Source organism: Mchenga conophoros, linkage group LG13 (assembly GCF_057382185.1).
Source record: "Mchenga conophoros isolate Kocher_MC1m ecotype Shallow Benthic linkage group LG13, M_conophoros_male_GT1.1, whole genome shotgun sequence".
Taxonomy (NCBI): Eukaryota; Metazoa; Chordata; class Actinopteri; order Cichliformes; family Cichlidae; genus Mchenga; species Mchenga conophoros.
The window spans coordinates 8,955,665-8,977,491 of NC_140538.1; the positions used below are offsets into that span (position 1 = coordinate 8,955,665).

General features: G+C 39.7%; 2 protein-coding genes across 10 annotated transcripts in view; one reads left to right on the forward strand and one right to left on the reverse strand.

Annotated features, from left to right (window-relative positions):
* Positions 1 to 2,177: 2,177 nt before the first annotated feature.
* arhgef33 (Rho guanine nucleotide exchange factor (GEF) 33) lies at positions 2,178 to 16,002 on the forward strand. 2 transcript variants are annotated; one of them, XM_085296285.1, is made up of 17 exons: positions 2,178 to 2,307; positions 4,922 to 4,965; positions 6,350 to 6,514; positions 6,864 to 6,982; positions 7,176 to 7,324; positions 7,426 to 7,488; positions 7,959 to 8,085; positions 8,609 to 8,741; positions 11,247 to 11,354; positions 11,750 to 11,842; positions 12,143 to 12,291; positions 12,398 to 12,487; positions 12,791 to 12,969; positions 13,915 to 14,375; positions 14,467 to 14,691; positions 14,864 to 15,003; positions 15,157 to 16,002. In XM_085296285.1, exons 1-17 carry the CDS (start codon positions 2,268 to 2,270, stop codon positions 15,284 to 15,286), a joined length of 2,415 nt encoding a protein of 804 aa, XP_085152411.1. In that variant the 5' UTR covers positions 2,178 to 2,267; the 3' UTR covers positions 15,287 to 16,002. The 2 variants fall into 2 exon arrangements, with proteins under 2 accessions (XP_085152411.1, XP_085152413.1); XM_085296287.1 differs by having other exon boundaries at positions 7,179 to 7,324.
* A 1,008-nt stretch (positions 16,003 to 17,010) lies between these two features.
* Positions 17,011 to 21,827, reverse strand: part of LOC146560813 (mitogen-activated protein kinase kinase kinase kinase 3-like) — a 47,137-nt gene continuing 42,320 nt past the window's right edge. For all 8 annotated transcript variants that reach the window (XM_085296292.1, XM_085296295.1, XM_085296290.1 and 5 more), the window contains one exon: positions 17,011 to 21,599. In XM_085296292.1, coding sequence (XP_085152418.1) covers positions 21,512 to 21,599 — 88 coding nt within the window. In that variant the 3' untranslated portion in view covers positions 17,011 to 21,511. The remainder of the gene's footprint in view (positions 21,600 to 21,827) is intronic.

A 21,827-nucleotide genomic window follows, 5' to 3' on the forward strand; every position in this document is an offset into this window, starting at 1 on the left:
TTGGCTTGTTTTTTGTCAAATAAATAACAATACAGGGTAATCTATAATGTTGCTGTTCACCTGAGGTTGTGTTTAAATATTGTTAGAACCTGGTGAGGACCAGGTGATTTTTTTTTCAATATGTCCTGATACACAAAAACCTTAGAACTGAAGGAGGACATACTCTCTTTTTACCATGAATGCATACACATGTTAGAGAAATTAAATTCTAGCATTTGTGAGGTTGTGCAGCAGTTGTTTTGCCCAGATAATAATCTAACCTCAGTCAGTTATCATAACTAAAGAGTTTTTTTCCATCGTGCTCCTCATTGACCGAGTCTCTTATTCTATTAGAGTCAGACGCTGGACACAACAGCTTACTTATTATTAGTGCCTGAAAAAAGTTTTCCAGTTTTTGTGCTGTAATCCCTGCACCAGACAAACTAATGTAAAACATATGAACATGAAAAGGTCAAAGAAGTGGTTTCCTTGCACAATAAATATGACAATTGGAGGACATTATTTCTTCAGATCAATACCAAAGAACATTTTTCTAAAGAAGATCATCTTGTGATGATGGCTCAGAGATATCATCACAGCATGATGAAACCTGTCCAAGTTCGAGATAAAAACCATCAAAGATTGCATTAAAACATAATCCAATCCCCAAAACCAAACATGTTTCACAGACTGCTGTATCGCGTGACTTTCTGTACATTTACTCAAATTAACTGTCATCACACAGAGGAGACACGCTAGATTTACTACAATTTCAATATTAAAACATGAGATTCGTAACACTTGAACTTTAAACTTTTGCTTTGTGACACTGCAAATAAATAGATTTTTAGGGTCCAGTTAGCAAATCATTAAAATGGCATTTTCTCCAAACTCAATTATTGGTGAATAAAACAAGTTCTGTTTTGTTTCTGTGTAGAGAGGAATGAACATTACACTCCCCGTCCACATGCTCACATGTAACCACAGAATCAGATGATGTGTGGGAAGGATGTAACCTTCAAACACAGGTTTGTTGTTGAAATGAGGAGCAGCTGAGCTGTTTGTCTCCAGGCTTTGTTGTTTCCGACACAGAGAGCGAGAGAGAAAAGAAAGACAACCGTACTCTCTGTGTGACAAGAAGCAGACAGTCATGAAGACAGACTTACAATACGGTGATGTCACAGAGCTGACAGGAACACAAACACAGGCTCGTGTCAGCAAAAAGCTGTGACGCTAAATATGAGGGGAACAAATGTTGTACTTGGAAGTTGTTGATGAGGTTAAGGTTTTGCATAATAATTTTTTTATGTCAACAATTTACCAATTTTACAGTTTTAACTAGATTTGTAAGAAAAATAATATAGATAGATAGATAGATAGATAGATAGATAGATAGATAGATAGATAGATAGATAGATAGATAGAATCTTTTTTACAAATCAGGTTAAAACTGTAAAATTGGTAAATTGTTGACATAAAATAATTTATTATGCAAAACTTTAACCTCATCAACAACTGTTTAACTTCCAAGTACAACATTTGTTCACCTCATATTTACCATCATTATATTATATATATATTATACATAAATATATAAAGATCACTGTCCAGAAGAGCACAGTCCTAGGAACAGCAAAGATATTGGGACCCTCAAGCTCCCAGGCCTCACTGTTTTGTGAGCCAAAAAGCCCCTCAAGGGTTGGTTGAGACCAAAATGGAGCTAAAAATCAAGTGAATAAAAGATATACTGTAGCGTACTTTTAGGTTTAAAGCTTTTGCCCTCCCCCTAAGTGGTCTTTTAAAAAAGGAGTAGAAAAGACACTTTATTAGAACTGGCCTAGAGTGAGACCATATATTGCATGAGACTACAACACTACTTCCAGCACCTATATGCACCACAACAACTGGAATGTCCATTTCAGGCGTTCTCTGTTCAGTGCAGCTGTGTAAACTATCCTCATTAGCAACCAGTCACGCCTCCTTAAATCTAATGAGTTGGCTACAGTATGTGACTTTATGATGAACAAATGTCTCTCTCTCTCTCTCCTCCTGATCTTTCCCCTCCATCCTTCCACTCTCTGGAGACAAGGACCTTTTTGTACGAAAGCGAAATCATAGGACTCACATGCTTTGGACAAGAGAAAGTGAACGATCACAGCGAGAGATAGGGTTGCTCAGAAGAGAGGGAGGCAGAGAAGCAGAGTGAGGTCATTCAGAGCTGGAAAAGGGACTTCAGAACTGGACAGCTGTGAAGTACACTGTACCAGACTGGCCAGGATTATCTGAACATGGAGAGTGAGAAAACAGAAACAGAGGAGAAGACAGAAGGTAAAATGAGCATTTAAAAAACTTCTGAAGAGATGTTTCAGACAAGTATTTGCAGCTAATATGCATAATATTCAGTTTATTCTTACTTTCAAAAACCAAATGCTTAGTCTTTGTCTAGAAACTGCTACTTACAGCTTGTCAAAATTCAAGATATCCTCTTTATTATGTGTGTTTTCAGACCAGCAGGTTAATATACTAAATTTATGGGGACATATAAAAGAATAAGGAACGCTTAGTAAAGTTTTTCTTTTTCTTTTTTTTCTAATAAGACAGGGCAAAACCAAAAAGAATATTTTTGGCAGTTCAAAATGATTTTTTTCCTTGCATATATCAGATTTTCTTCTTTTTTTTCATCATTCCTTTACATTTCAATCAGTCCTGAAATATTTACTGGGCTGTGATACCAAAATTTGCATAACCAGCCACAAAGCTACTTTGCCTTTCTTGGACCAGCTGCATCTGCAAAGATGTATGATACAGGGATAAAAACCAATGAGCAGCAGTAGTGTTGTAAAACAAACCTTAAACATAAAGCCTGGTGAACACATATAAATAACATTATGATATCTTTGTAAAATTCTTAATTTTTAAGTATTTAATATGGGTATTAAACAGGGATTATTTAGTTATTTTAATTTATTTTAACAGTACATCAAGATTGTGACCTACAAAAATAATTTTAATTATCCTTCATTTAATTCAAGCAGGGTCAAGAACCTTAGAAGGGTTTACCTAAATGGGATGTGGATGATTTTAATGTTATCAATTACTCCTGCTTGTTTCCTGTTTTCACAAGCCAAAATGTCTGCTGTTTCACATCAACGCTAAAGTACACCAAACGCAGCTTTGACCTTTTTGTCCTGATTGTTGGTTACCAGCTGAACGCAAGCTGTGATTTAGGTTTGTTTGGAGAACAAAGCCAGCGTGTATGAGATGAACTAAACATGCAGTCCAATGCTATACCAAAAATATGTCTTACTATCCAGACAGTTGTTGCTACTTGTTACCAAATGAGACATACAGTGCAGAAGCAACATCAAAATGTCACAAAATCCTTTTGGTTTCCTGATGGCAATAAATTTAAATATTTTTTGCATCTTCTGTTGAGGTCACTGTGGGACAGATGTTGATGTTACATGTTGACGTCAACTTTTTTGGCCTGAAACAGCTGAAGCCAAAAGCACAAACTCAAAATGCCAGAGGAAATTTGACAGAGAGTCTTCATTGTGGGACACATTCCTTGTTTTGCTCTTTCACGGACGAGAAGTGTTACTCATATTGTGCTCATGCTCCTCATCATTTATGCATGATGATATATGTAAAACGTGTTTCGTATGACCCCGTGCAGTTTTGACAGTAGCCTCGACCTGTGACATTTTCGCAACAGACACAAGCATTGTACTTTTCTATAACCATCAACTGTGCCCAAATGCATGAAATATTTGCCATGAACCACACTGCAATGTTTTTGTTTTTTTACCTTTAACATAGGAAATGCAGACACGCTGAACGGTGAATAATATAAATTCACACACTAAGTCTGAAGCTGCCGTGATGCTGAAAGCAATTTGCAGCAATGTGGTGATCACCAAGCGACTACAGATGAAAAGATGCTGGTGATGTGAAGTGAACATGGCTCGTGATAGACTTCAAGACCAGCAATGTGACTACCAATGAGAGTGAGGAATACTATTGATTGACATATGGCATGGTAGTCAAGCTCTTAAGCTGTGTCCACGCTGGAAGCAATTTGCTTGTCGTGCATTGCTTTACAGTCGACCGTGTGCAGAGGTTTCAGATTACCCGTTACCTAGGTAACCTTCTAATATATTTACTACCACATTATGTCAATCAAGGGTATCCTGTTCTCTTATTGGTAGTAATTCGCTTGCCTTGAACAGAGCCCTTGAGTAAGTGAATGCTATTAGAAAAAAGGTCCATTGGAGTGAATGGACCTTGTTGAATCCCGCCCACTTTGCATCACCAGCAGTTACTTTCCCTGTAATTGGTTGAAGTTGCCACATGTGGATACAACTTTAGGTTACACTGGGGTTGATGAAAAGAGTTTAATGCAGACATTAATGACTTTAATCACATGACAGAGAAAGCTCACGGCGCAGGCTTTTTTAAACTTTATTTGAGTGGGTTGAAATTCATTTGACGTTTACAGTTTGTTGAAATTACATGATCACAATTCTCTGTAATTCAGAGCATTTAACAGTTACGCCGAATTTTATGATTCAAGACAAAACATGAAACTCACTGAACTTTTTGGAGTCAGATAATATGAGGAGCAACTTTTCTTGTATATAAAAATATATTAAAAGTTTGTTATTTTATAGAATATCATCTGTGTAATTTATATTTATTCTACTTTAATTTTTGAGATGCATGAACCAAACCTGTTTTCTGTGGTTTTTTGTCCTGAATAAGTGTGATAAATAATCTGAAAAAAGGGGTTTTCTTGTGGCAACCTCTTTCATGCCTTTTCCATACTTGCTTAACAAACAAACGCTTAACAGTGGATTTGTCTGTGGATTCAATCAACATTTTCACAGAAATTTAGCAGATGTTGTGTGGACACCACACTCAGCTTTTCATGTTTTCTCCTTAGATACAGAGGGAAATGTTGAAGAAGCTAGCCAGGGGATTTCTCAGGTAATCAAGAACTTTTAAACACTTCACACTTCATATTTATTTGTTTATGCCTCATAATGGGTGAGCTAAAAAAAAAAACATGAATAATCCCAGCTTTATTATCAAATCAGAACAAGCTCATTTAGACAAGTTACCAATAAATTACATAATATTTGGTTTGTGACTTAAATTGTCTATTAACAACCGAGCCTTTCTGTCACTATTTATCAGAAGACGCAACAAGATGTTTCTTTAAATAGTAAAACTTTTATATATTTTTTTTTTTTACATTTTTAATACATTTTGTGTTGGTGACTTTGAGCAAACGCTGTGCTCTTTCTAGAGTAGATTTTGCTCAAGATATCAACATAACCAGTGCTGGCATTTAGACTCACTGTGCCTCACACTTTTTAAATTTAAGAATATTTGATTGGTTTTATTTTATGATGAAGTGAAACAAAGAGCAAGAAGAGTGAGTTATCCAATGTTGGACTCTGCAGACAAATAACCCAAATCAGAAGACAGCATATTGCCCGAGATAGTGAAGCATTTTCATCACAATGAGTATGGACTACCAAAAGTGAACAGAGCACACAAGAAAAATGCTGTTTACAAAGTTTTAAAATAAAGTTTCGGCTCTTTTAAATTTGCACCAGGTCTCATCACATTTTAACAAAAGCTCTTATTTACTCACAGAGGATGTGAAATACTTTATGAATAATTTATAGTACAGGACTCACTTGTACAGTATAAGAATTCAGTCTCCAAATTGAGTTCACTTTAGCACATCATGCTCTCTTAAGTATTATTTAAATAACACTCTTATTCAGATTAACTAAACTCAATATTGGCAGCTGATACGAGTAAATACTAAGATCTATGCATTGCAGTAGATGCAGATGCTTCTATGAATCATTATTTAGCCACTCCTTAGAGCTGTAGCCTCCAGGTGTATAGACGCATAGTCAGCTATTACACAGGAATAAGAGCAATAAGGCAAACAGGACAGATGGTCTATTGAGTTTCCTGCTTGATGCCTTTCACATGACCAAGAGAAAAAGAAAAGCAAGAGAGCGATGGAAAGATAGGACAAGAGAGAGCTGCAAAACCCATGTAATGTTCCCATGAGCTGATTCAGTTATGCCCGTGAAGTAAATTCAATCAGCTATGCATGAGAAAACTGAGAATGGAAGAGCAGAGAAAAAACAAAGCAAGATAAAGATTTCTCTATGTATGGAATGTAATCAGGGAAAGGTTAACATAATGATAAGGGTTTAAAAGACAGCACAAAACAAGTCAAAGCGCACCAAAAGCACAAAGAATCAAGTGTAACAAAGTTGTAACAAAGTTGGAGCAAAGCACACTGGTGAAAACATTACATGTTAAACTGCTCCTTGTGATGCAGCTGTGGGGTCTGGTGGTTGAGCTGCGCGAGGGGCTCCAGGCGGCGCTGGGGGAGCTGTGCGAGCTGCGTCAAAAGGACCACGGTTTGGAAGAGAAGCTGCAGGCCCATCAGACTGATGTGGATGATAAGATAATGGGCCTCAAGAACACGCTCAACACATTTAAGGTGCTGGAGAAGCTAGACAGTAAAAACACACACATACACAGTCTACTCTTGGTGTGGCCTCTGAAACATAATTTAGAACATCTGACTTGGACTCTGTTGAACTGTAAACTAATTTAATTAGGCAGGAAGGCAACTATTTCAGACTCTCACACTTCTTTTCAACAGGCAGTTCAACATGGACTATGTTGCTAATATTTTTTTAATGTGCATGCATACGAGAAATTCTCTCTTTTGGATTTGAATCCCAAATTCTCCCCTTAAAATCTGACCCTGGTACTTCCCATTTCAGCATAGTGACTTTCCCAGTCTACCAAAGTAAAACTACTGGCACCTTTTAATCTTCTTGCAGGAGGAGCTGAATGTGGCGTTGTTCCACATCAGGGACATTTCCAGCAGACAAAGAGATGTTCAGAAGAGGATAGAACTGCTGCACTCAGAAAACAAAGATATGATGTCAGTTCCACACAGGTAGGGCTGCAACATTTTGAAAAAGGTGCTAGTTTTAATAAATGTACACGCATATAAAAATTATTCACAGTAATTATTCAATCATCCCACTCAGCTCCCTAATGGTGACCCAAAAAGTTCAACTTTCATATGTAACTTTGTCAAATAAGCGCTCTTTTTAATTCTCCTTCACCTGTGCTGATCGGGCCACTAGCAGAAAGAGCTCCAAGGCTGATGTGCTGACAGCATCCAGTGATGAACACATCTGTGTGCCCAGCCAATCAGAGCTCAGTGGTATTCAGCACTTTTTCCCCAATATGCAGAGCAGCGGGTCACCGCCGAGGAGCACCACGTCGACTCAGAGTGAGTCTGTGTATTTCAACATTTACTATGCAAAGAGTGTAAGCGAGAAAATGACCGGCTCGTAGAGGCAGTTTGCTCATACTAGTGTTTGTGTGTTGCAGCCTCCACATCTGAGCAGGACCAGCAAAGATCTTGTCCTGAGACCAATAGTCAGACTGAAATAAGTAAGAAATACACCTGTTTCTGCTGATAAACATACTACTGCGGGTAGTCCACATATCTATGCACGGACCCACTAAACCACAGTCTCTTTTTACATCCTGAATCATGCATTACTTGGTAGTCAGAGGAAGTTTAAAGGCAGAAGTAGGTGGATTTTACCACCTCCAGACAGAACTATGGGTAGGAGTTTCACCACTCTTTTTAATTTAAGCAAAACTCAATATATAAATATAATTGTTAAAATGGGATTTTAGTCAACATACATGACCATATAAAAAGGTGTTTTAACCAGCTTTTGCCTTATGTTTGATGGCAGGTTTTATAACAGGTGCATATTACAAAAAATATTATACACAGGTAGTAAAGGCCAGCCAGTAAGCCTGGCCCCCTTTGCAATTGTCTGTCTTTTATGGTTATAGAATAATCCTCTTTATTCTCAGAGTTTAAAGTAGATTGTGTTCTGTATGTGCAGATAAAAGACAGAGAGCAGCCTTGGAGCTGCTGGAGTCTGAGAGAGTTTACGTGTCCCACCTTTCTCTGCTTCTGAAGGCAAACATCTCCTTTAACGGATCAGAAGCCCTCACTTCCAAAGACAAACGGTAAAGCCTGCTGACACCCTAAGATGGCTCGATTCAGACTGATAATTGAAGAAAAAGACATGTAAAGCAGTTTTTTGGAAAGAAGAAATGTCCCAGCCACCACTAACCCCTACCTGATACACACACAGAGACACACAAATCAACACTCGCAAGAATATATTCCTGATCTAATTTGAGTGCTTGCAGTGAAGGGTGAACAGGAAATAAACAAATTAAATAAAGGCACATTGTAAACACCAGAGAAGACACTCTGTTAAAGAGACTCCACACAGCTTGTTAATGCAATCACTGCTTAGCTTCAGCACACGTGCTCCCAATGACTGAAAGCGCCAGTGAAATGGTGCCATCGCTGAACTGGGTCAAATGTTATTTGTGAATGATTGTATTTGTTTTAAATTGCTTATCCTGCTGTCAGATGTCTGCCACACAAGATGGCACACTAATTGACACAAATGCAGGTTTTCTCACGTTTTGTAGGAATGTTGATGTTTATAACATCTGCTGCCTTTTGTTCTACTTTTAGTCCATTTCCCAGCTCTTTGAGGTTTCTGATCCAGCAGCACCTTGAGCTCCTTCATACTCTTCAAGAACGTGTGCTCAAATGCCAGTGGCAAGGCATCATGGGAGATATATTCATGAGGCTTACAAGTAAAGAGGTAAACACAGAATGAGAGCGCAAAACGAAATGTGGATATTGTCCTTTTTGATGTGAGCACCATCTACTGGTAAATAAAATGAAAGTCTTTGAATTCTTAACATCTTTTAAACCAGCAGGCAGTGAATGCTACATATGCACTCCCTCCATTTTTCTAATAAGGTGTTGATTCAATATCAGTTATCTGAATCTATCTTTCATGGACTTCCTTTTCAGCTTTCTTAGCCTGCGCAGTTTGTTTTTCTATGCTATGTTTGAAATAATATAAGAATCTTTTAAGTGTATTTAGGCATTTAGAATTGGTCAAGACCTGCAGAAGTTCAAAGAAAGCATCAGACTGGGAAAAAAGGTGATTTATGTGACTTTGTATATAGTATAGTTGTTGGTGCCAGACAGACTGGTCTGAGTATTTCACAAACTCCTGATCTGCTATGATTTTCCAACACAATCATCTCTAGGGTTTAGAGAAAATATCCAGTGAGCAGCAGTTCTCTGGGTGAAAATGCCGTGTTGATGTCAGAGGTCAGAGGAGAATGGCCAGACTGCTTTGAGTTGATAAGAAGGATATACTAACTTGTTACAATCAAGTTATGTGTCTCTGAATGCACAACATATCAAACTTTGAAACAGCAGATGAATATATAGTGGTGGTCTGTCGGTTGAGAATTGGAAAATAAGGCTACAATTCACATGAGAATACCAAAAATAGACAATAGAAGCCTGGAAAAACATTGCCTGGTGTGACGAGTGTCATAGCTGTGTGCCGGCAGGCAGGAAAAAGGACCCAATATGCAGACTCCTGGAGGAAGAACTTAAACTCAAAAGTCCACTGCTTTATTGCAGGCAAACGTCAAAAACAGAACAAAACTAGGAGGGCTGGAAACTGGACTGGAAACTAAACACACAGGGCAGAATGAGGATACGACGTGACACTAAGCACGGGGAACACGGGGCTTAAATACAAAAGGCAGTAACACAAAAATGAGACACACAAGGCGAGCACGGCTGGGAGCAATCAAACCTGACGAGACTGAGGGACACAAAAGAGAATACAATGACCTGAGACACTGACCTTCAAAATAAAACAGGAAACAGACTGGCAGAGAACTAAACCCATACTAAACACTAGAAATCAAACCACAAATAAATTATACAATAATAATACACAAAACGCTGGCTCACTGACCCAGGATCGTCACAGTGAGTCTCAATTGCTGCTGTTTCATTTGGATGCAGGATCAGAATTTTTGGTGAACAATATATATACATGGATCCATCCTTCCTTGTATCAACTGTTGAGGCTATTGGTAGTCTGGTAATAGTGTGGGGGATATTTGCTTGGCATGCCTTGGGCGATTTAGTACCAGCTGAGAATTGTTGCTGACCATGTCCACCCTTTTATAACCAATGTACCATCTTCTGATGGCTGCTTTTAGCAGGATAACGCTCCATCCAGTTTACATTATAGATGAGAAGCTGACAAATTTGCAGTAACTGTGAGATGCTGTCATGTCAATACAGACCGAAACATCTGATAAATTGCTCCAGCACCTTGTTGAATATATTCAATGAAGAACTGTTTACACTAATCTGACAGTGAAGGTTGGAGGTGTAAAATGTGTGATGATGGGTTATAAACACGTTCAAATTCATATATGCAAAGTGCTTATGTCTTTAGTCTCTTGTGACTGTAGCTTTCAGCCATAAAACGATCCAATCATATGGTTTCCAACCTTCAATGAGCACAAGGTCCCCTTCTTGGCAGGTCTATCCCAATCGTTCTCCTGGCTTCCAGCTCACACCAATTCTAGAGCAAGATGCTCCCCCCCCCCCCCACCACCACCACCACCACCACCACCAACCTGTGTGCTGCTATCATCCACTCTCTTCCTGCTACTTTCAGACCAATAAGCATTCTCCAACAGCCCAAGCAGTGAAAACCTCTGCAACAATTTCAGCTGAGAACAGTCAGATCTGCCATCCTGCACAGTGGTTTTCCTCACAGAGGTTTCCTTGCATCCATCCTCCAGTGGGACTGGCAGTCCTATTAGGATCATCTTCTTTCCTTTGTCAAAATATTGTCAGGTGGAAGTATAGTTTATTCCCCAGGTTCACCCTCATATCCCATACCTGTGCAGTCTGCAGGAGGGTGCTGTTGATCTTCTTGGAGGAGAGTGTTTTTTCTCCCTGCTAGATGAACTGGATTTATGGGATGGGTGTCCCACGAGTCTGATGCTTTTTCAGTTCATCCTTCTCCAAGGTGTCTGCCAGTGCTCTAAAGACTTGGCTGTACTCCCAGCTGTAGCTTCCCTGTACAGTCTTGCATCCCCACGAGTGTGTCTCAGCATGACTCTCCTTCAGCACTCTGTCATCCCAATCTGTGCAGATTTGATAGTGCAGGGAAGTGTTTCGTGCACTAAATGGAGGTAGAGAGAAATGCAGAAGGTCTCCAGTGTATATAAAGAGCATGCAAACTCAGGCAGTATATCTCTCCTTCTTCCTCCAGAGTGATTTCTTGGATTTTTATGTGTCCTACCTGAAGGAGCTTCCAGACTGTCTGTCAGTTGTCAACATGCTGGCCACCAGCTCCATGAAGTCTTCGGCCTTGCTTGAGGTAACAGAAAAATGTGAAATATGACAGGTTTTGATATTAATTTTAAAAGCACAGAATGTAACATGACGGGGCAGAGCAGGGAGGACAGGATGAAAAAGAATACCAGCATACTTCTAAAAACAAAAAAAATCCGGAAACTTACAGCTCATATCACCAAAAAACGCCAGCATATCTGTCGATTTCTGATTTAACTCTCAGATACTCTCAGAATTGCTTGAGTGGAGGTAACTTAAGTATCTGGAAACCCTGTCAAGTTTCATTTCAAGCCTTGTTTTATATAAAAGCTTCAGACAAATGACGAAATTCACAGTCCTTACACCTGCTGTGTTTTTCCCTTTGATGCTGATTGGTCCATCTGTGCTGCATTGTGCTTGACTGTGTGGTGCTGCTATCAGAGTGACATAACAGGTGATGAATCCAAACCCTCCCTCTACACTCTGCTGCTTCAGCCAGTTCAGAGGATCCCTGAGTACCTGCTGCTTTTACAGGTTGGATCAACACCACTGCCAGAATTGTCCTTATATGTTCATATCCTGCAACACACAAACTTGATACAAATACGATACTCTGAAACCATGCAGAAAAAGGTTATCAGTAAACAGAAACAGAAATAAAACGACAATTAACAACTCAGTATTATTACAACCGAAGATTAAATCTGATGTATGAATATTTAAATTGTCTATCTGTGTGTGTGTGTGTGTGTGTGTGTGTGTGTGTGTGTGTGTGTGTGTGTGTGTGTGTGTGTGTGTGTGTGTGTGTGTGTGTGTGTGTGTGTGTGTGTGTAGGGACTACTTAGGCAGACTGATGCAGAGCATCCAGACTACTATCTGCTGCTGGTGTGCATACAGCAGTTCAGGGCTTTTACTACACAGTACCACCACCTCCTCCAGCACAATCAGGAGCTTCTGCTGCTCAACCGCAAGGAGGTGAAGAGGTCAGGATTACCATCTTTCGAAAAATATCAACTTTAAAACAAACATTAAACAAAACATTTTCAGTGTGAAGGAGCTTAATGTTCTCTGTGCTGTGCACCCCTGCAGGTCTACCATGAAACAGCTGTTAAAGACAGTAGAGAGTGGGATTCAAGCCAGCAACACTGGCTCACCGTACCCTTGCAGCAGTGCAATGCTGTGAGTATTCAGTTTACCGGGCATTTAATGTAGTGTTTACATGACTCAGACATTTCTGTTAGACATTAATAAATGAATAAGAGTTAAAGCTAAGTAGATTATTCCTGGAAAGCAACAGACACACATAAATGCTTAATATTTGTTATTGCTTTCTCATTTAAAAAATATAGGTATAAAAGCAGTTACATACTCGCCATGTTTTCCTACCAGTCCAGTAACCTTTCAGTATTTCTTGATTTCTTCTGTAAAAAGCTGTCGGGTGCTGCTGTAAACAAAGTTTATTTCTTCGTTTCTTCACTGCAGGGAACATGCCAACCAGGTGAGGCGCAGAAAGCAGTGTCTCCTGGAACAGATTCAGTCGCACCGTTTCCAAGATTGGGACCGAGACCAAGAAACTGAAACTCATTGCTATGATGCAGAGTGGCCCTCCCGCCTCCCTTTCTTCAGCCATGAGCTGGACTCACGGAACCACAAACCAACAGGTCAGTGAAATAGTTCAATAAGAGGAGATCATTAGAAGGAACTGAGCGTGATTTAACGAAATAAAGAATTCCCAGCAGAATGGAAAAGGGCAGGACCCCCCCAGAGTGTAGATGCTGGCGGTAATGAAGATAAGTTGGGGGCTTTGGTGAGGTGGAAATGGGGAGGAGGTGGATTGCACAAAGGAGACTGCAAGAGAGACTGAAAGTTGAGCATTGCAATTTAAAGGCTGATTGAAGAAGAGAACAGAAAGATGATTGGACTAGAGCAATGATAGTGGCATGGAGTTTTACAGCGTGGGAAAGTGAATGTTTCAAGTTCAATTTGTTCTCTCCCAGCATTCAAATGCAGCCCTTTGGAGCAGGAATTAACACCTTTCCTTTTAGACATCCTCAGACAACACTTCATACTTCATCATGAACTTTTTTTAAAAGTGTAGCTTCAAAACGTCAGCACACAGGGCCACTACAAAGGATGTTTATCGCACAGGATGCTCTGGTGTCAGCATGCCAACCGACTGGCTTACCACTGTGCACATTTTGAATAAGAAGTACCAATTTCATCAAAAAACCGAGTCAAGTAAAATTAAAATCCAGGGCACAATTGAGTTAAACTCATCGGTATCTATCTGATGTCCCAGGTCAACTTTTACATTATATAGTTTTAAATCCATTGTTTGTGGCTTGATTGGGGCTTGATGGCTTGATGATTATTTTTTTTAACCACATCCTCTTTAAGAAAACCTAAATACAAAACCAAAGCAGTATTTGGGCATCTCCTATCACAGTATTTTATTCAGCGTCAGACAGATGATTCCCCAGAGTAATTTTATTTTTGGGACATGATGAAACTTCCCAAACTTCCCTTTTCCCCAACTTGTCATTTTGGTTCTTATTTTACATCAGTCAACAATTCAGTTTTTTGTTTGTTTGTTTTTTTGCTTTCAGGTCTTGGCAGCATCCCAGAAAGTGAGCCCTCTGAGAGGTCAATGTTGTGCCAGCATCATCTGCCTCCCAGACCTGCAGAGTTCCGCCAGGTTCAGCCGGGATCTGCTCTGGCAGATGCCCTCGGAGAGTTTCTCCTTCCTCCAGATCCCCCTGGGCTGGAGAACCTCTATGAAGAAGATGGAGGCTCTTTTCACGACACCTCTATGTTGGACCGCTGTTCTTCTGCCTCTTCTGATTCCTCCATTGACATTGCCTTTGTGAAGTGCCCAAAAGCCCCCCCAGCGTCACATCACGGAATAGCAACAAATGTGTCGACTACCCGCGATGTTTTTGGCAACATAGGAAGCCAAGGGAATGGTTATAGCAAACTGCCCAACCGTGGTTGTGTCTCTCCAGACGAAGCTGTTCTTATGCGTCGCAATCAGCATCGCCCCCTTCAGGCCAGCCAACGTAAGAGCAAGGTGAGTTTATTTGTAAGAGATATATAAAAATATTGAAGAATCATTTTTGTAGATGTTCATAATCGACATGTATGCCATCTCTGCTGTTAAGTCACTGAATGGGCTGCAAATGGAGAACACAGTGAGTGGTCTGGATAGTGGACCTCTATCAGACCATCTCCAAAGGGTGGGATTGGGCAGCCATGCCAAACTGGAGCGCCAGAGCAGTAAAGGCAGCAAAGGAAGTTCTACCCCCTCCCGTAAGGTCCAGACTCCCTTGGCGAACAGAGCGGACAATGACAAGCAGAGCCCTGATCTTCATGGACTGCTCAGCATAGTGGGTTTCAGCAAACATCTATTATTAAAGAACTATTATCATGTCTGTACAGGAATTGCCTGTTACATTTTAACATTAAAACCACAGAACCTGACAACATGAAATTCATATTTTTAGTATTATTTCTTAATTTTCTTGGTAAATACTGAAATATTGTTTTCAACCACATCAGGACACAGGAATCCAGTCATGGGGCGATGAGTCCAAGTGGAGGAGTGGGACGGAGGACAGTAACCACACCCCCTTCAGCGAGAGGAGTCGCAAAGACAAAGGAGGCTTTAGGAGCTCTTTCAAGAAACTGTTCAAGAAAAAGTAAGAAAGATAGTGTAGCATCATGGAGTTAGACACATGGCTGGCTTGGCACTGCAGTTTCTTTAACTTGAAGAAACAAAGATGCCAAAAAGAAGGCAAGATTGAAAGGAAAAACATGTATTCAATTTAAACCCTTTTCTTTCCTCCTAACAGAACTAGTGATGAGAAAAAGGAGAAAGGAGGTGAGAAGACACCAGAAAGTCAAAATAATGGTGAATATGAGTCACCGGGGAAAAACCCCAAACTGGTCCAGCTGGAGATGAACCGCGGCACAGCTGTATGAGCACTGCTCTGCAAACAGGCACTGTGACACATGAACAAAGATGCTGTATAATACATGCATGTACATCATACATATATACTAATGAGAGAAAATAGAGGCTGTTTTTCCTTTCTTTAAAACTTATAGACGCTGTATAAACACTGTACAGATATAAGCAACTGATTTATGTTTCAATTACAAAATCCTTCACACTGAGGGAAATATGATGCGGTTATACAGTAAACATTGAGCTCTTTTGCTAATATTCAGTGTTATTATGTTAAGCTGTAGAGCGAAAGACTAGCAAAAAGACAGGCAGTAAACAACATAAATTAAACAGGACTCCATGGTTAAAAACAATATAATTTTGTGTCAGTTAACATTAGATGTGTGATGAATGGTGCCCCACACTGTAAAAAGTCTCACTCCATTTCTTTCCTCTATAACATGTTCCTTTTTCTTTTCCACCCTGACAAAAACGTTGTATCGCACGTTTAAACAGTTTCACTCCAGCTCATCTTTCTTTCTTTCAGTCTTCTTAATGATTTTAAGCAATACCCAGAATTACATTGTTGCATATACTCAGGAGAACAAATACTAAGCAGGTAAAATCTGTGTATGTTTGTTCGTGATTAAACATTTTGCTGAAAGACAGTAATGTACATTTTTGTCATTGTGCTGATTATTTCTATGAATTGTTTTGTGAAGAAAGACGAATGTCAGAATTTTGAATAAAGGTCCAGACTGTATAATTTGTGGAATCTGGTTCTTTTCCCCTAATTTTTTAAGTACTAAGATTAAAACACTCAGTCTGAAAACAGAGTAATATCACTCCCAACTTTCTACAACAGTTGGACAATCTCAAACTACGAAGACAAACTTTGGTGACACTAAAAACTAAATACATCCCACGATTCACTGTTGCCACCTTTCCAGCAATAATTCTGAAACTTTATTCTTCAGCCATAATGTAGACGTTTTGCTGCTATGCTTGAGGTAACTGGGCCTCATTTACTAATTTACAGCTTGTATGCACAAACCTGCGTGTACAGGCCGCTTACAAAATAATTTCTTGGCACCATTTCGTAAATTTTTCTTTTACTGCAGTAAATGTCTTACACGATCCTTGCCCTCCACCCGTTTTCTCCTTGTCAGGTTGTTTTTCACATTAACCATTGAATATCAGACACTATTATTTAACTTCTACAGTCAGACTTTCTCCTTTTTTTTTTGTCTTAGAGATGCGAACTTCTCTTTTACAACTTCATCACCACGATAATATCAGTTGTACGGAGCTTGATCAAGCCTATATGTTACGAATGATTCTGACTTACTAACATAGGCATGGTGGTGACAACAAAATAGGCTGCCACACACTCTTCATAAATCCAAACTTGCATGCAAACTCATTTTTTGTGCAGGGTACGAATGTTTTCATGCAAATACTGTAGTAAATGAGGCCCAGTCTCCTGTTGCAGGGACCCAGTTTTTGTGCAAGCTTCACTTGTCTGCCTGACAATTGGGTGAGGTCTAGCATCCTTTATGACTTGTCACAGTATAAATGCCACAGGTGTTTCCAACATTAACAATGGCTGTTCTGCTGAGGGTTCCTGCAAAGCTGTAACATGCCACCCAGCCACATTTAACCCCGTCAGCCACACAAAGTGCCTTTCCTACCACGTCATCAGTGAAAACGACCTTCACTGAATTGTGACCACAAAATGACCACGCCAAGACCCAAATGGTTCAGTTCCATCTTTTTAATGTGTTAACCTGTCATCTCATAAATCTGTTACACTTCTGAAACAAAATATAGGCAATTATACAGTATGTAAAACAAACCCATTTTATTTTACACTATATACATTACATAACATATGCATTGCAATATGAAAACAGAAGACAAAGGTGATGAAATAGCCACAGAACAGAGGTGACGTATTGTGTTTTGTTTAAGATAGGGATGAGACCCGGATCAAACGGCTTTCGCAAATCTGCTCTGGGCACCAGGTAGGGAAATCTCTTCTGTTGGAGAAAACAATCCCCAACTCCAAGCACATTAAACGTCTCCGTGACTTATTCTACATGCGATTTGATCCAGGCCCAGTTGAGGTTATGAAACACACACTTTTAACATTTCAGCAAAAACCCACAAAGGAAGGCCATGTTGGCACCTGCTCTAAGGATTATAGATTACGCTTGTGTGCATGATGGCAGAAAGAAGAAAACAGAGCATCATTCAATCCCACATGAACTTTGTTGTTATGCTAAATAGACAGATTTCCCAAACTTAAATGTTTTTAACAGGAAAGAATAGGCAGAGGTGGTTAGGGGTGCAGGAATAGCTCCCCCCCCCCCCCCCCCCTTTTTTCCAGCCATGTTGAAACATTATAGAAGTCGGGTGTGCAGCTAAGAGGATACATAGAAGTGTTAAGATATTTAAGAATTATTTGAGATGGCTATTTTGAGAAAACCTCACACTGAGAAAGCCATTTTCAGCTAAATGAATTTTTTTCCGTTTACACACATCAGCTGAAAGGACACAGACAGTTAAGAGCCAGTTTAGAGAACATGGTTGAACGCTAACCTCATGTGCTGCTGATGGCTGTCTTTAGTATTAGATTTTTTTTTTCTTTGATCTAGATACCACGAGGTAGATTTTCTAAATATGGCCAGAGGAAGTTTCAACAACATATTTTAGCATTACAAAAATGAAGAGTGAAATATTTTCGGAGTGCTTGATTCATTTCCCCTCTAAAATAGTACGATTCGCTAAGAGGCTGGTCATGCGGGGTTGATGATGACACTGGCATTTCAACCACTCAAGTGAGGAAAATCAATCAACTTGAATTCATAACTTAAAGGGTAAAAATATGATTATTGTGGCTTAATCTTTTTTGTTTGGCTTAAATAACTTAATAAAGGACTTGGCTGCAGCTATGAAATGACTCCCAGTCTATAATCACGGTTGTTGGCAGGAAGCACATGTATTCATTAATGGCTAAATCAATCACCTGGGACACTAATGCACTTTGCAGGCAATTTATAGTAAAATCGATACATGTTATTGTTTGCTGAAAGAAAAAGGGCAGAGCATTTCTATTCTCACGCCGAGTTCAACCGTTCTGCACTTGATCCTATTGCTTTACAGCGAACTGGAGTCTAGTAAGATGATTCCAGATGTGTCCACAAATACATCGGATGAAAACGTTATGAATAGTTTGTGTGGTTTTACTCTTTACAGGTGGTAACAGATTACCACCTGTGGTGAAACTTTCAACTGTCAGTCCCAAAGAATGGCAAGATTTCTCTTTAATCAGACTTGTGACAGATGAAATCATTTCCCGTGAAAATTTAAAAGACAATGCTGCAGCCGCTGCTGTGCCTCATCTCTGGGACAGAGATGCACTAAAAACCACAAGGTTGCTGAAGCAGGATTTGCGGCCTGTAATAAATTTTATTTTCAATTTTCAGTGTCACGTGTTGATCTGATAAAGAGTCGCTTATATTCATTTTGATCAATTTACTGCATTTTTTAATTATTTGCTTTAGCCTATAAATATAGGGGGAAAAAAATTCGGAGAGAAGCTTTGAGAACGTGAACCATTCGACAGGCAAATGTCTCAGATTTCAGGATTACGCACGGTATCTCGGGTTCATCTACACTGGTGTCCTCAGTAGGAACCTCTAGTGTCACAGCTTGGAAAACTAAATGGTACACGTAGACTCTCCTACACAGACAGTGCGCATCTACATGCATGTAGTGTGAGCTCTCATACAGATATGGGTCTTTAAAAAAAAGTCACAGCTGACAATGAAAACTTCTGCAAATATTTCTCAGGAATACAGGAAAAAAAAGGTGTTACACAGAAATTTCTATTAATGAGTCTGACTGGATTATTGAGCAAGCCTTTGCACCATATTTAAACCAGCAGACCATTATTCATAACGCTACAGGCTACACCACTCAATACCACAATATGGAGAGTAATATATTTGGATGTGGATGCACTGTTAACACCACATACATGCTGTTATTGTTACTGCATTATTTCACTGAGGTCAGATAATGGTAACCCACCACTGTTTATTGCTCAGTGTAGTGAAATGTACTATAGCCTATCAGCCATGTTGTTTTAGTTTAGAGTTGCCTGTGTTACAGCGGTGGCTCACCGGTTGGAAATCACTTGGATGCTGGCGATTTCAGACTGTTGTTAGCCGAGACTGGTTACAAATAGGGTGCTGCACAAAAAACGTCTTGCGATTGCTTTTGGTTGCTAGTACACCGCTGCAGTTACCCATAGTTTGGATGGTAGATCCACAAATTAAGTTGTGCTTCATCGCAGCAAACACCATTTTTTAAAGGAGGCAACTATTGCTTTTATACCCAAATTTAAGCCTGCACACTGAATCAAACTAAACATTCAACAACTAATTTTTCTGCTCAGGAATGTGAGCAAATAACTGTAACTGTAACAGTTTTTATAAAACAGTAAAGCAGCTGTGGCATAAACCTTACATTGGGTGGTGGTCTAATAAATCTGTAAAAGCGTTGTACTTCTTTGTGACCAGTTTCACCTAGCAACCAGCTAATTAACTGGTCAGACAACACTAGGGCTAACTTTTCTCTAGTGATCAGCGGCGGTGGGTCTCTGTTCAGTCTCTGTGTGACTGTGGAACGCAGGCTGGCTGCAGATGATTCAGGTCTGCATTTTACTTTGTAAACACATTATTTCTGTCCAATGGGCTAAAAGCTAATTCGATTTCAGCCTAACCAGATATAATTAAATGACTGTATATCCAGCTCTTTTTGTATTTTCTTATCTGCTGATGCTTTTTTTTTTTTTTAATAAAGTGACCAGAAACTTGTCACTTGTTAAAGACCAGATCTGTACATGACACTCTTATATGTGCATATTCTATGTCTACGCACACAGACGCGCACACACATACACACTATGCATACACACACAAGGTCATATATTATAATGACATCACATTTGTTTATGAAATACATTTTTCTCTGTGCAAATTTGTAACACCAGTGGTTCAATAAAAATAGCAAAAAAATATATATTGCTGAAGAATAAACAAAGATTTCTGATTAAAAAATAAAAGAAGAAACAAAATGAAACGAGCGGAAATGATCATTTTCGTCCACCCTGATGACGGTCACGTGATGAAAACAAGCAGGAAGTCATGACAGCGACGCGCTGAGAGTGAAAAACGGCCAATCGGTGTCCTGTGTTCGCTCAATTTGATCCTGAGGTCCAAGCCATGAGAAGAGTAATATCAGATTACTAAAGATGTTCGTCTGTGAGACTGCAGGGGTCACATGATCAAGGAACTAGGGAGTGAATTTGCTGTCGCAACGTGTCTATTTGTCTCGCATTTCGTCTCCACAGTTGTACAGACCAACTATACGCACACCTATCTACACAACCCTTTTAGTGTTCGTCTCTGTCAAAAATAATACTACACTTATATTTACAACAATTAAATAGAGGTCAATTAAGCACTTGTGTGGTGACGAGTATTGGAATTTGATGCTAGGGAAAGTGGCAAAGCTTTTTAGTTGGTTTTCTCTTTTTTATTTTTTAAAAAGACAACAAATAAAAAAGGAAATTCATCCTGGTTGTTAAAAGCATGTCATGCCAAAAATAAATAAAGGTGTCGTTTTTTAAAAAAAGGGACAAGTAAGGAAAAAAGGAAGGAGGAGCAATGAAGAAGAAGGGTAGGCTTTCTGTGCAAGATGGCCCTTCTGTGAAGCTTTAGCGCAAACAGCAGTAGCAGTAGCAGTAGTGTTAGTAGCATATGTAGAAGTAGTAGTAGTAGAAGTAGTGTTGGAGTCAAATTTCCGTGCTAGACATTGTTCCCAGGGTGATGTATCCAGGGTAGGGGCCAGAGATTCAGCTGGCTATCCCGATCTAAAGCGGCCTCGGGCCAAGAGTTTTAAAACCCTGACACTGTCAGAAACGGGTCTACAACCCACTGCTCTAACGCCACACGCACACTTCACTGATACACATAACACTGCAGCTCTTTATAAAACGCTGCAACTGGGATTCCGCATGTGCACTGATGAACATCTCCCAGACACACTGCTAGTCGGGCCAGGGGAGAAGATGAAGGCTGGGTGGGATAAAAGTGGAGTTGGGATGAGTGTGTCGCTTGCTCCCTTTCCTGTACTAATGCTGGGATGTCTACAGAGCGTGTTTTATGTGCACGTATGTTAGTGTGCATGTCTCAGTAGCTGTTTTCATGGCCTGCCAGGATGTAGAGGTTGCTGTGGGCTGTAGGGTTGTCCGTAGGCCTGCTTTCCAGCACCACCACCCTGCAACACAAAACACACACGGAGATAAAACATACACACACAACATCTAGTTTAGTTTCAAGTCAAGGTAGCAAAACAATTCACCCTTTCCCAGACGAAAGAACAGCCCAGCTGGTTTTTTAGCGTGTTAAAACAAAACAAAACAAAAAATAAACGGGATATGGTCCAAGCTTGTAAAAACCCTGTTATTTGGAAAAAGGCAGTAGAGAAACATGACTTACTCTGAAG